The sequence below is a fragment of the Peromyscus maniculatus genome, chromosome 3 (assembly GCF_049852395.1).
Source record: "Peromyscus maniculatus bairdii isolate BWxNUB_F1_BW_parent chromosome 3, HU_Pman_BW_mat_3.1, whole genome shotgun sequence".
Taxonomy (NCBI): Eukaryota; Metazoa; Chordata; class Mammalia; order Rodentia; family Cricetidae; genus Peromyscus; species Peromyscus maniculatus.
The window spans coordinates 49,729,700-49,743,447 of record NC_134854.1 but is presented as its reverse complement, the minus strand read 5'-3'; the positions used below and the strand labels follow the sequence as shown (position 1 = coordinate 49,743,447).

At 40.8% G+C, this 13,748-nt stretch overlaps 1 protein-coding gene across 1 annotated transcript; it reads right to left on the bottom strand.

Annotated features, from left to right (window-relative positions):
- Positions 1–5,463: 5,463 nt before the first annotated feature.
- Positions 5,464–8,745, bottom strand: LOC102910940 (trypsin-5-like). Its single transcript, XM_006973655.1, has 5 exons — positions 8,706–8,745; positions 7,621–7,780; positions 6,403–6,656; positions 5,882–6,018; positions 5,464–5,613 (listed from the first exon to the last, which is right to left on the bottom strand). The coding sequence occupies exons 1-5, from the start codon at positions 8,743–8,745 to the stop codon at positions 5,464–5,466; spliced, it is 741 nt and encodes a 246-aa protein (XP_006973717.1).
- Between the last annotated feature and the right edge of the window lie 5,003 nt (positions 8,746–13,748).

Sequence of the window (13,748 nt, the reverse complement as noted above, 5' to 3'; positions counted from 1 at the left end):
TTCCAACCCCCATTGAGGTTTTGGTAACTGTCATGCCTACAAGGCAGGGCCAAGAGTGGACTCTGAAGAAGATCTAGATGCGCTGGCTTTCTTGGTTCCTGGATCCTGGACACTGGAAGTAGACCGAGCAGAGTTCTCCAGAGAATACTGCTGGACTGCACTACACCTCTTCTAGACCCTGTAACCTATCCCTTCACTTGTAAGTTACCCCACAAAATAAACTCCCCTTTTAATTACATGGAGTGGCCTTAATAATTTCACCAATAACATACTGCCACCAAAAAAAAATAACAGTAATTAACAATCACTAGTCACTAATATCCCTAAATATCAATGGACTCTATGCACTTATAAAAAGACAAAGACTAACAGAATGGGTACAAAAACAGGGTCCATCCTTCTGCTGCATACAAGAAACACACCTCTACTATATAGACAACACCACCTCAGAGTAAAGGGTTTGGTGAAGACTTTCCAATCAAATAGACTTAAGAAGCAAGCTTGTGTAACTATCCTATTATCTAACAAAGCAGACTTCATACTAAAATTAGTCAAAAGATATTGAGAAGGACATTACATATTCATCAATATGGTACTTTCTCAGAAAATTGGGAATAATCTATTTGATTGGGTATATACCCAAAGGATGCTCAATCATACCTCAAGGACACTTGCTCAGCTATGTTCATAGCAGCATTATTCATAATAGCCAGAACATAGAAACAACCTAGATGCCCCTCAGCCAAAGAATGGATAAGGAAAATGTGGTACATTTACACAATGGAGTATTACTCAGCTGTAAAAAAAGAACAATGGCATCTTGAAATTTGCAGGCAAATTGATGGGAGTAGAAAAAAAATCATTCTATGTGAAGTAACCCAGACCCAGAAAGACAAACATGGTATGCACTCACTCATAAGTGGATATTAGGAGTAAAGTATAGGATAACCATCCTACAATCCAAGACTACTAACAACAGTGGAGAGGGTGCCTGAACTGGCCATCTCCTCTAAACAGATTGGTGACTACACTAATTGTCATCACAGTTTCTCTATCCAGTAACTGATGAAAACAGATGAAGAGATCCACAGCCAAGCACTGGGCTGAGCTCCTGGAATCTTGCTTAAGAAAGGAAGGAGGGATTGTATGAGTCAGGGAGATCATGAAGGGGAAACCCACAGAGACAGCTGACCTGAGCTCGTGAGAGCTCATGGACTCTGGACCAACAGTTAGGGGGCCTCCATGGGACTGACCTAGGCTGTGTGTGTGTGTGTGTGTATGTGTGTGTGTGACAGTTGTGTAGCTTGGTCTCTTTGTAAGGCTCCTATTAGTGAGATCAAGACCTATCCCTGGTGCTTAGCTGGCTTTTGGGAACCTGTTCCCCATGCTGGATTACCTTGCTCAGCCTTGATGCAAGTGGAGGAGCTGGGTCCTTCCTCAACTTGATGTGCCATGCTTTGTTCAAGCCCATGGGAGGCCTGCCCCTTTCTGAATGGAAAGAAAGGAGTAATAGAAGGGGAGCAGGAATGATGGGAAGTGGGGAGTGGGTGTGAAGGGGGGACCTGGGGTCGGTATGTAAAATAAATGAGAAAAATGTTATTTAAATAAAATTTTAAAAATTGAAAATGAACAGCATAAAAGAAGGGCACACAGAAATGGAAACGTGAAGGCAATGGTAGCAGCAGCCTGTGTTAAAGAATGGAAAATTGCTGGCATAACTGGATATCAGCGTGTAGAAGGCTGCAAATAGATCCATATCTGTCACCGTGCACAAAACTTAAGTCCAAGTGGATCAAAGACCTCAACATAAATCCAGCTACTCTGAACCTGCTAGAAGAGAAAGTAGGAAATAGTCTTGAACGCCTTGGCATAGGAGATCACTTCCTAAATATAACACCAGTAGCGCAGACACTGAGACAAACAATCAATCAATGGGACCTCTTGAAACTGAGAAGCTTTTGTAGAGCAAAGGATACGGTCAACAAGGCAAAGCGACAGCCTACAGAATGGGAAAAGATCTTCACCAACCCCACATCTGACAGAGGACTGATATCCAGAATATATAAGGAACTCAAGAAATTAGACATCAAAAGGACCAACAGTCCAATTGAGAAATGGGCTTTAGAACTAAACAGAGAATTCTCAACAGAGGAATCCCAAATGGCTGAAAGACATTTAAGGAATTGCTCAACTCCCCTAATCATCAGGGAAATGCAAATCAAGACAACTCTGAGATACCACCTTACGCCTGTCAGAGTGGCTAAGATCAAAAACACTGAAGACACTTTATGCTGGAGAGGATGTGGAACTAGGGGAACTCTCCTCCACTGCTGGTGGGAATGCAAGCTTGTACAACCACTTTGGAAATCAATATGGCGCTTTCTTAGAAAATTGGGAATCAATCTCCCCCAAGATCCAGCTATACCACTCCTGGGCATATACCCAAGAAATGCTCAATCATACCACAAGAGCACTTGCTCAGCGATGTTCATATCAGCATTGTTTGTAATAGCCAAAACCTGGAAACAACCTAGATGCCCTTCAACTGAAGAATGGATAAATAAATTGTGGCACATATACACAATGGAATACTACTCAGCAGAGAAAAACAATGACATCACACGGTTTGCAGGCAAATGGATGGATCTAGAAAAAATCATCCTGAGTGAGGTAACCCAGACTCAGAAAGACAAATATGGTATGTACTCACTCATAGGACGATGCTAGATGTGGAACAAGGATGACTAGACTGCTACTCACATCACCAGTGAGGCTACCTGGAAAACGGGACCCCAAAAAAAGACACGGAGAAATGGACGAGATCTACATGAATAGCCTGGTCATGAGTGGGAACAATGAAGGGCGACAGTCGAGGGAAAGAGTGGGAGATCCTAGCTGGATCAAGAAAAGAGAGGGAGAACAAGGAATAGGAGACCATGGTAAATGAAGACCACATGAGAAGGTGAGAAGGGGAGGAAGCAGAGAGCTAGGGAGGCCCACGGAGATCCACAAAGATACCCCCTCAAAAGACTGCTGGCAATGGTCGCGAGACGGCAGGAACTGACCTACTCTGGTGATGGGATGGCCAGACACCCAGATAGTGGTGCCATAAACCCCATCCAAGGACTGAGGAATCTGAAGGCAGACATCCACAGCTGGGCCCCTGGTGGAGCACTGGGAGTCTAATTAGTGAGTAAGAAGAGGGTTTATATGAGCGAGAATTGTTGAAGCCAAGGTTGGATAAAGCACCGGGACAAATAACCAAATGAATGGAAGCACAGGATCTATGAACCAAAGGCCCCCAACTGGATCAGGCCCCCTGAACGGGTGAGACAGTCATTTGGCTTGATCTGTTTGGGAGGCAGCTGTGCATTGGTGCCAGGTCCTGGGCTCGTTGCATGAGTTGGCTGTTTGAATCCTGGGACTTATGCAGGGACACTTGGCTCGGTCTGGGAGGGGGGAATGGACCTGCCTGGACTGAGTCTACCAGGTCAACCCCGGTCCTCAGGGGAGACCTTGATCTGGAGGAGGTGGGAATGGGGGGTGGGCTGGGGGGAGGGGTGGGCGAGAGGGGGAGAACAGGGGATTCTGTGGCTATTATGTTGAACTGAATGGTGTTGTAAAATAATAATAATAATAATAAAAAAAGTGAAAAAAAAAGAATGGAAAATTGAGAAGGAAAGTGCATAAGAAAGAAAAAAGTTTTGAATATAAATAATACTGCTTGCCCAAAGAAGAAAAGAAGAATGCAAAAAGTAGCTTTAAAATGAATTAAATAGCAGACTGAACTTTCATAATATGGAAATGTGAAAAAAAATGAAGAGGTAAAACAATAATCAGCCTTTAAAAAACAACAAAAACCCCTGAAATTATTCTCAGCTCCTTTTTAATTCCTTTAGTACTGATGTTTCACAGGTGAAGGCTCATCATATGATGCTGGAATCTTCTGTGTTTACTGCCATTTGGACAGGAGCTGAATCCAGAATGATGAAGAGCAGGTTATCCTTCAGGGTTGCATTCACTATGAGTTTCCTTTCTTTGTAAAGCAGGACCTGCCACTGGCCTTGCTCAGCTTCACATTCTATGGTCAGGGCAGGTTTTCCCTTGTATCCAAGACTCCCCAGTCCAAAACCTATATAACTAATATCCAAGCTGCACTGTGATCAACAAGTGTATTGAAGATTGTGGTCAGCAAACAGATCTCTGAGCTCTGTAGTGAGGGGAAGCCTAAGTGCTTTCAACACTATCCGCAATTACCTTTCCTTATTGAGGGAGGATGTTGCAGAAACTGACTACCATGGCATTTAATTTTAAGCGTCAATTTGACACATCCTCAAATCAACTGGAAAGAGAGGTACAATGAAGGAGGTACCTGTCTGCAGGCTTGTGAGAGATTGTTTTGCATGTTAATTGATATGGAGAGAACCAGTCCATTGTGGGTGGCACAGTTCTTTGGGCATGGAATCCAAACAGTGTAAGAGTGGAGAATGCTAGCTGAGATCAAGCACAGAATGAATGATCTGTATATTCAAATTGCACTGAATTGTGAATGTGATATGACTCATTTGAAATTCTGGCCTTGAATTCCCCAATTGATGGACTGAAAAAATGGAGTAGTAGGCAAACAGAATCTTTCTTCCCCTAATTGGTTTGTTTGCTTGGCTTTGGTCAGGATGTTATACTTCAGAAACTGAAATTAAAAGAGTACAAGTGCTCTTGTAGACACTGGGACACTGCTTTAAACAGACTGGCCAGTAATTAAGTCTTTGATGCAGTTTCTTTTTTGTTCATTAAAAGAAAAGTTCTTTATAGAGTATATTTCGTTCACTGTTTGCTCTTCCCTGATTCCTGCCAGATACTCTTCATTTCCCTAAACACACACATTTATGTTCTTTTTCTCTTTCTCCTTGAAGAACAAACCATGGGATTTCCAAGGAACAAAGGCTGAGGACAAGACTATATGTTGCTCTCCACACACTGACAGCAAGGTCCCATTGCTGAAGACACCACTACACACAACTTGGTGAACATGAAGAAGTTGATCTGTTGTCTACATTCTATGTAATCTTTACACCTAAAGTGCTCAACTTTTGGTACAAGAAGGTACTCTGCATGCAACCAAAAGAGAAATGTAAACACCAAGCTAGTCTCAAGTGCTTCAACCTGCAATGGTGTTCAATGCTTCAATCTACAAATGGTGTCCTGCCTGAAAAATATGTTACAACAATGGAAGCACATAGCTTGTTTTAAAAGTATGCTGGAATTTTGACTCTTCATATGCTGCTGTGACATAGAACCTATTTTGAGATACAGGATGCTCTCTAGAAAACTCAGTGAAGAGAGGAATGACCTCAAATAGAAGCAAGCTCCAAAGTGAAGGAGCTGAAGAGATAAGACAGAAACACAAGCAGTGAAGGAAAATTTACTTTATTGACACAGGGACTGAGGAGGGATTGGGGATCTCTAGTTGGCAGCAATAGTGTCCTGAATCCAGTCCACATAGTTGCAGACCTTGGTGTACACACCAGGGAGGTTCTTCTGGGCACAGCCATAGCCCCAGGAGACGATGCCCTGAAGTTGTCCATTGCAGACCACAGGGCCACCAGAGTCACCCTGCAATGGAGAAATACAGTGTTTAAAGAAGCAGCATGAAGAACGATCACACCTGCTCTAACCTTAAGACCCATTCCAGTCAGCTTCTGACTCCATATGTTTTTCATTGAAACACATCCTCTAATCTTACTAATGAGATGAAAAGACATCCAGGGTAGAGATCACTTCCCCTGATCCCAGTGCATGAAGCTTCTAGTCTCACAACTTTGAACATTCAAATCCCTCTCCCAGGAGAAGAGGTGTTTCATATGGAAAGGGAGTCACTCACCTGGCAGGAATCCTTGCCTCCCTCAAGGAAGCCAGCACAGACCATGTTGTTGGTGATTTTCCCAGGGTAGGAGGCTTCACAGGCAGCCTGAGTCAGCAGTGGGGCATCCAGGCACTGGAGCAGGTCTGGGTTATTCACTTTGAGAAAAGGTGGTGATCAAAGGAGAAATATGTATTAGAGCACCCTGGGGAACAACAATTTATCCCTGAACAACATGGCTAACTGCCAGAGAAATCATTAAGAGTATAAATTCCAACAAAGAATTATAGCTATCTAAAACTGTAAAATGACCACTGTTGATCCTGTTTTCAGTATAATAACACAGTGTATATTTGTTCAATTTAAGGCTACAGGAAGTGAACTTCTTGGTATTTTTTATTCCTTTGTTACCAGCAATACATTTTTTATAGTTAGTAGTTCAAACATTTGGAAGATAAAAGCAAATAAGTTCAAATCCAGAGACATGTCTGGTTTTGGAAACATGGGGAGGAAAGGATGGAGTAGGTAAATGTCATACTTACCACCTAAGCTAAGGGTATTGCCCCAGCCAGAGATGAGGCACTGAGTGCCAGCAGGTGCACAGGAGGTGGGCAGAGCTACAGTGGCCACTCTGGCATTGAGGGTCACAGGGGAAGCTAGCTTGATGAGCATGATATCATTGTCCAGGGTCTTCGAATTGAACTTGGGGTGCCTAATGCTTTTGGCAGCAGTGACAAACTGCTCATTGCCCTCGAGGACATTGATGTTGTGCTCTCCCAGTCTCACTTGGATTCGGCTGTTGGAAAGAAAAGACATGGTTGAGATTTTCAACACATTACCCACAACACACTACAGGTTCCAAAACTTTACGTTCAGGGGTAGCTCAGAGGAGAAGCCCTTCAGTGAGCAACAATTTCTGGATAGGCACCCTGGTCCTTTAATCTACAGACATTGTTGGTATATAGGAACTAAAATAATGGAGTGCGGTTGGGCTGGGTTTTTTAACCTGTAATACTACAGCCTCTGATACATCCATAGATGTGGACCCAAGTTGACATTTGATGTACACTTCACCTTCTGAGTCTTTGTTTACTACAGTAGAAACTATAACATATACTTCTTGCTTTGTTAAAAACTATTACTATGTAGAACCTAAACCTGTGGAGATTAAAGCATTTTGCCAGGGCCCACACCAGTGTGACATAGGACCCTGAGAGAAGTTTACAATCTTGCTTCCAAATACAGAAATACTGAGCCAGAATCTAGCCCTGGGTTCAGTGTCATCTTTATGATACATACTCAGGACTGAGAACACACAGTAGAGACTACATTGATTTAACCAATATTCAGCTGTATTTCTGATATCTTGGTGTTTATTATTCTTTTTAGCTAGTGGTCCTTATACAAAGGTCCTTATACAAGTTCTTGTCTGACTTTCTCACTAGTGTCTATGATAACAAGATCAATTCATCAGGGTTTAATGGCCCATTATAATACATATATATATATATATATATATATATATATATATATTATAACGGCCCATATATAATCCTTGCTGTATTATAAGTTTGTTTTGGGAAGTGAGAGGATTTCTATTCTGCATTTAATTTCAGTCTTGCTCATGATACTTAGCTGCTGCCAGCAATTCTTTTCTTCATGGCTTTCCCTAGTTACCTTACAACTTCACCACTTGCCCAATGCTATATTCTAATAATGTCCCAGGCCATGAGCTCTGCATCCAGGGGCCCATCACTTACCTCTTGTAGCAATGAGCTGCAGATACCACCCATTGGTCATTGATGAGGGAACCTCCACAAAAGTGGTACCCAGAGTTCAGAGACACCTGGTAGGGCACAGAATTCTCCCTGCAAGTGTATCCTCCTACGATCTTGTCATCATCATCAACAGGAAAAGCAACTTGAATGGAGATAGGAAATGAGAATAAACCAATGCATCAGGGTGCTAGATAATGAAGCCATTGGCTCTATATCAGCTTAAACCCTCAGAATTTTTACTGAGCACAATGAGTGTAGGAAAACTGAGAACACTGTCTCTTATAGGTAACATAGATTGTAGCGCTTCCCAGTACTGGCATCTGTAGGACAGATAGAGAGTTCCCAAAGGCCCCAGATCTCTTCTGAGCATCAAGGTTGGACTAACAAGAACTACCTAAGAACACAAATATTGGGATCCCATTACAAGTCAGTTCTGCCCATAGCCTGCTGTACTTTTCCATCTATTATTTGTTTGTGCCTCCTGTGTGGTGGCTTCTTAGAGTCTCAGAAGGGAAAGCAACTAGAGAAGAAGCAGAAGAAGTCAATTCATCAGGCTGTTGGAGAGTGGATTGCTCAGCACCATATCACCTTCCTACTTTTTCAGTATTGCTATCTGAGCAGATGACTAAGACAAAGTAGAGAAATCACTGTCCCCAGTAGTCAGCACTAGGATACAATATCTGCCAGGGGAAAGGACTGCAGGGCAGGTAAGTGGATCCTAGTAGGCTCAGAAGTCTTCCAAGTTCCAGGAAAAGGACAGAAGAAATGACCTAAGAACACGCTCCAAGGGGTCTGATTACATGTCAGTTACCTTGCTTCCCTCTGAAATTCATCAAGAACTATGTTGTTGGATTCCCTGTGCAGTTGCTGCTAAGGAATGTGTCCCCTGCTTTATTTTATGCACCCTCTGGTTGGACTCCCTTTCTGCCTCAGAAATCAAGGCCCTGAATTCAACAAAGGATGTTGTGGAGAGTGCATAGAGGGAGACACGAGTAAACTGAAGACTGAGAAACTACAAACATTGAAAATAAGATGCTGGAGAAGGTTGGACACGGCTTGAAACTCACCAGCAGCTCCCACAAGGGCGAGGACCAGGAGAGCATTCATGGTGGCAGAAGGTAGTGAGGTCTGAATGGGAGCAGGCTTTTATAGGACTGAGGATGGAAAATACCATTGTGGAGTTGGGGTGTGATGTCATTGATTCTTACTAAGCAAACACACCAGTATTTTCCCCTTCTTGGATTCTTATGTCAACTCTTTGGTTTCTTGGCAGTCAGAGACCTTCAGGTGTCAAGAAAAAAATTATTCTCAGAAAAAGGTGAGGGAAACAGGTGATTTTTGAAAGGATGCTAGAATTCTGGAAACAATAGTGGTCAAGCTTTTGTCTACACACCTCTGCTTTACTCTATTAAATTCATGGGTGTTGGAGAAAAAAGACTCTATAGGATGGTTAGAAATCTGTTACTAGACATCACAAGAAAACCCACAGAATCAACTATCCTGGGCTCATAGGGGTTCACAGAGACTGAACAGACAACCAGTGAGCATGAAGGGACTGACCTAAGCTTTCTACATATATGGTATAGTTGTGTGGCTTGGTCTTCTTTTGGGCCTCCTTATAGTGGGAGCAGAGTTGTTTCTGAATCTTGCCAGCTTTTGGGACCCTTATCCTCATACTGGGCTACCTCCACCAGTGTTCAACCTGATATTCCTTGTTTTGTTGCTCCTCTGAATATAAAATGATGAGAGTATGGAAGGTAGATAAAGGGGAAATGGGATGGGAGGACGGTGAAAAGAAGAAGGAGGGTTGAGAGCCTGCCAGCACCCAACTGGCCTAAGAGAGCCCACTAGCACCAATTGGACTAAGAGCTGCTCCCTAAGACAAAAAGTCCATCAGCATCAACTAGACCAAGAGCTCTCACTAGACCAACAGTATCAATCATACCAAGAGAGGCTCCCTCACACACAGACACTGCTTGTACCAAGTGGAGAAAGAGATGGGTAGATGCCAGTGCAAAAATACAGTCAACAACATAAAAACCAATATGGCTCCATCAGAACCTACATCAGCAATACCTGAACATCCCAACACAGAAGAAACAGAAGATATCTACCATAAAAAAATGACTTTAAGAAGATATTAGAGATCTTAATAGAGGAAATGAAAAATTCCCTTAAAGAAATCGAGGAAAAGTCAAACAAAAAATGGGAAGAAACCAGTAAATCCCTTGAAAGCCAAGAGAAAGCAATTGAACAAGTGAGGGAAACAGATTTCAAAACTGAAATGGAATCAATAAAGAAGACACAAACTGAGGTAATGCTGGAAGTGCAAAATCTGAGTAAATGAACAGGAACTGCAGATGCAAGTAAAACCAACAGAATACAAGAAATGGAAGAGCGGATCTCTGGCATTGAAGATATGGTAGAAGAAATATATACATCAGTCAAAGAAAACACTAAAGCCAACAAAGTTATGACTCAAAATATCCAGGAAATTTGGGACACCATGAAAAGACCAAACCTAAGACTAATAGGGATAGAAGAAGGAGAAGAATACCAACTCAAAGGCACAGAAATTGTATTCAACAAAATCATAGAAGAAAACTTTCCCAACCTAAAGAAGGAAATGCCTATAAAAATACAAGAAGGTTACAGAACACCAAATAGACTGGATCCAAAAAAAAGTCCCCTTGCCACATAATAATCAAACCACTAGACATACAGAATAAAGAAAAAAAATATTAAGAGCTGCAAAGGAAAAAGCCCAAGTAACATATAAAGACAGACCCATAAGAATAACATCTGACTTCTCAATGGAGACTCTAAAAGCCAGAAGTTCCTGGACAGACGTTATGCAGATACTAAGAGACCATGGATGCCAACCCAGACTATTATACCCAGCAAAACTCTCAATCAACATAGACAGAGTAAACAAAATAGTCCATGATAAAACCAGATTTAAACAATATCTCTCCACAAATCCAGCCCTACAGAAAGCACTTAAAAGAAAAAAATCCAACCTAAGGAATTTAGAAACACTCATGAAAACACAGGCAATAGATAGTCCCATACCAACAAATACCAAAGAAGGGAAACATACAACACTACCACCAAAAAATAACAGGAATTAACAATAACTGGTCATTAATATCCATCAATATCAATGGTCTCAATTCACCTATAAAAATACACAGGCTAACAGAATGGATACATAAACAAGATCCATCCATTTGCTGCATACAAGAAACACACCTCAACTTCAAAGACAGACACCACTTTAGAATAAAAGGCTGGGAATCAAATGGATTTAAGAAGCAAGCTGGTGTAGGTATCCAAACATCTAATAAAATGGACTTCAAACTAAAATCAATTGAAATAGATCAGGAAGGACACTACTTACTTATCACAGGGAAAATCCGACAAGATGACGTCTCAATTCTGAATATTTATGCCCCCAAAACAAGGGCACCAACATTCATAAAAGAAACACTACTAAAGCTTAAATTGCACATCAAACTCAATACACTAGTAGTGGGAGACATCAACACGCCACTCTCACCAATGGACAGGTCTGCCAGACAGAAACTTAACAGAGAAATAAGGGAACTAACAGACATTATGACTCAAATAGACTTAATACATATCTACAGAATATTCCACTCTAACACAAAAGAATATACCTTCTTTTTAGCACCCCATGAAACCTTCTCCAAAATCAACCACATGCTTGGTCACAAAGCAAATCTCAACAGATACAAAAAAATTGAAATAACCTTATCAGACCAGCATTGCATAAAGTTAGATTTCAACAACAACAAAAATTACAGAAAGCCTACAATCTCATGGAAACTGAATAATGCCCAATTGAATCAACAATGGGTCAAGGAAGAAATAAAGAAAGAAATTAAAAATTTCCTAGAATTCAATGAAAATGAATGTACAACATAACCAAACTTATAGGACACCATGAAAACAGTGCTATGAGGAAAATTCATAGCTCTAAATTCCCATATAAAGAAGTTGGAGAAATCTCATACTAGTGACTTAACAGCACAACTGAAAGCTCAAGAACAAGAAGAAGCAAACTCATCCAGGAGAAACAGACATGAGGAAATAATCAAATTGAGGGCTGAAATCAATAAAATAAAAACAAAGAAAACAATATGAAGAATCAATGAAACAAAGACTTGGTTCTTTGAGAAAATCAACAATATAGATAAGCCCTTATCCAAATTAAGCAAAAAGCAGAGAGAGAGAGAGAGCATCCAAATTAACAAAATCAGAAATGAAAAGGGGCACATAACAACAGACAACGAGGAAATTCAGAGAATCATCAGGTCATACTTCAAAAACCTGTATTCCACAAAATTGGAAAAATCTGAAAGAAATGGATAGGTACCCCATAGCAAATTTAAATCAAGACCAAATAAACTATTTAAATAGACCAATAACCCCTAAGGAAATAGAAACGGTCATTAAAATCTCCCAACCAAAAAAAGCCCAGAACCAAATGGTTTCAGCGCAGAATTCTACCAGATTTTCAAAGAAGAGCTAATACCAGTACTCTTCAAATCATTCCACACCATAGAAACAGAAGGAACACTATCAAATTCTCTTTATGAGGCTACAGTTACCCTGATACCCAAATTACACAAAGATGCAACAAAAAAAGAGAACTACAGATCAATCTCCCTCATGAACATTGATGCAAAAGTACTCAATGAAATACTGGCTAACTGAATCCAGGAACACATGAAAAAAAAAATATCCACCAAGACCAAGTAGCCTTCATCCCAGGGATGCAAAGATGGTTCAACATATGAAAATCTGTCAGTGTAATTCACCATATAAACAAATTGAAAGAAAAAAAAACCCACATGATCATCTCATTGGATGCTGAAAAGGCCTTTAACAAAATCTAACACCCCTTCATGATAAAGGTCTTGGATAGATCATGGATACAAGGAACATACCTAAACATAATAAAGGCAATTTACAGCAAGCCAACAGCCAACATCAAAGTAAATGGAGAGAAACTCAAAACGATTCCACTAAATCAGGAACAAGACAAGGCTGTCCACTCTCCCTATACTTATTCAACATAATACTTGAAATTCTATCTAGAGCAATAAGACAACATAAGGAGATCAAGGGGATACAAATTGGAAAGGGAGAAGTCAAACTTTCATTATTTGCAGACAATATGATAGTATACATAAGTGACCCCAAAAATTCTACCAGGGAACTCCTACAGCTGACAAACTCCTTCAATAAGGTGTCAGGATACAAGATTAACTCAAAAAAAATCAGTAGCCCTCCTATATACAAATGAAAAAGAAGTCAGAGAAACATCTCCCTTTACAATGGCCACAAATAATATAAAATACCTTGGGGTAACTCTAACTAAGCAAGTGAAACACCTGTATGATAAGAACTTTAAGTCTCTGAAGAAAGAAATTGAAGAAGATATAAGAAAATGGAAAGATCTCCAATCTCATGGATAGGTAGAATCAACATAGTAAAAATGGCAATCTTACCAAAAGCAATCTACAGATTCAATGCAATCCCCATCAAAATACCAACACAATTCTTCACAGACTTGGAAAGAACAATACTTAACTTTATATGGAAAAACAAAAAAATCTAGCTAAAAGAATTCTGTATAAAAAGCAACCTCTGGAGGCATCATGATCCCTGACCTCAAGCTCTACTATAAAGCTATAGTAATAAAAACAGCTTGGTGAGCCGGGCGGTGGTGGTGCACGCCTTTAATCCCAGCACTTGGGAGGCAGGGGCAGGCGGATCTCTGTGAGTTCAAGGCCAGCCTGGACTACCAAGTGAGTTCCAGGAAAGGCACAAAGCTACACAGAGAAACCCTGTCTCAAAAAACCAAAAAAAAAACAAAAAAAAAGAAAGAAAGAAAAAAAAAGAATAGAAAAGAAAAAAAAGAAAAACAAAACAACCAAAAAAAAAAAAAAAAAAAAACAGCTTGGTACTGGCATAAAAACTGACATATGGCCCGAAGACTTCCCTTCTGGACCAGAGGTGAGTACCCAGGTCCAACCCGGACCGCATCCCTGGCCACCAGCCACCCCGGGAGGACCTGCCCA

Excerpts from the sequence above, each read along its gene's own strand:
- LOC102910940 (XM_006973655.1), bottom strand. The coding sequence starts at position 8,745 with ATGAATGCTCTCCTGGTCCTCGCCCTTGTGGGAGCTGCTG. Across the intron at positions 6,019-6,402 it reads CAATACCCTTAGCTTAGGTG|TGAATAACCCAGACCTGCTC; the intron begins GTAAGTATGACA and ends CTTTTCTCAAAG. Across the intron at positions 5,614-5,881 it reads GAGGCAAGGATTCCTGCCAG|GGTGACTCTGGTGGCCCTGT; the intron begins GTGAGTGACTCC and ends TCTCCATTGCAG.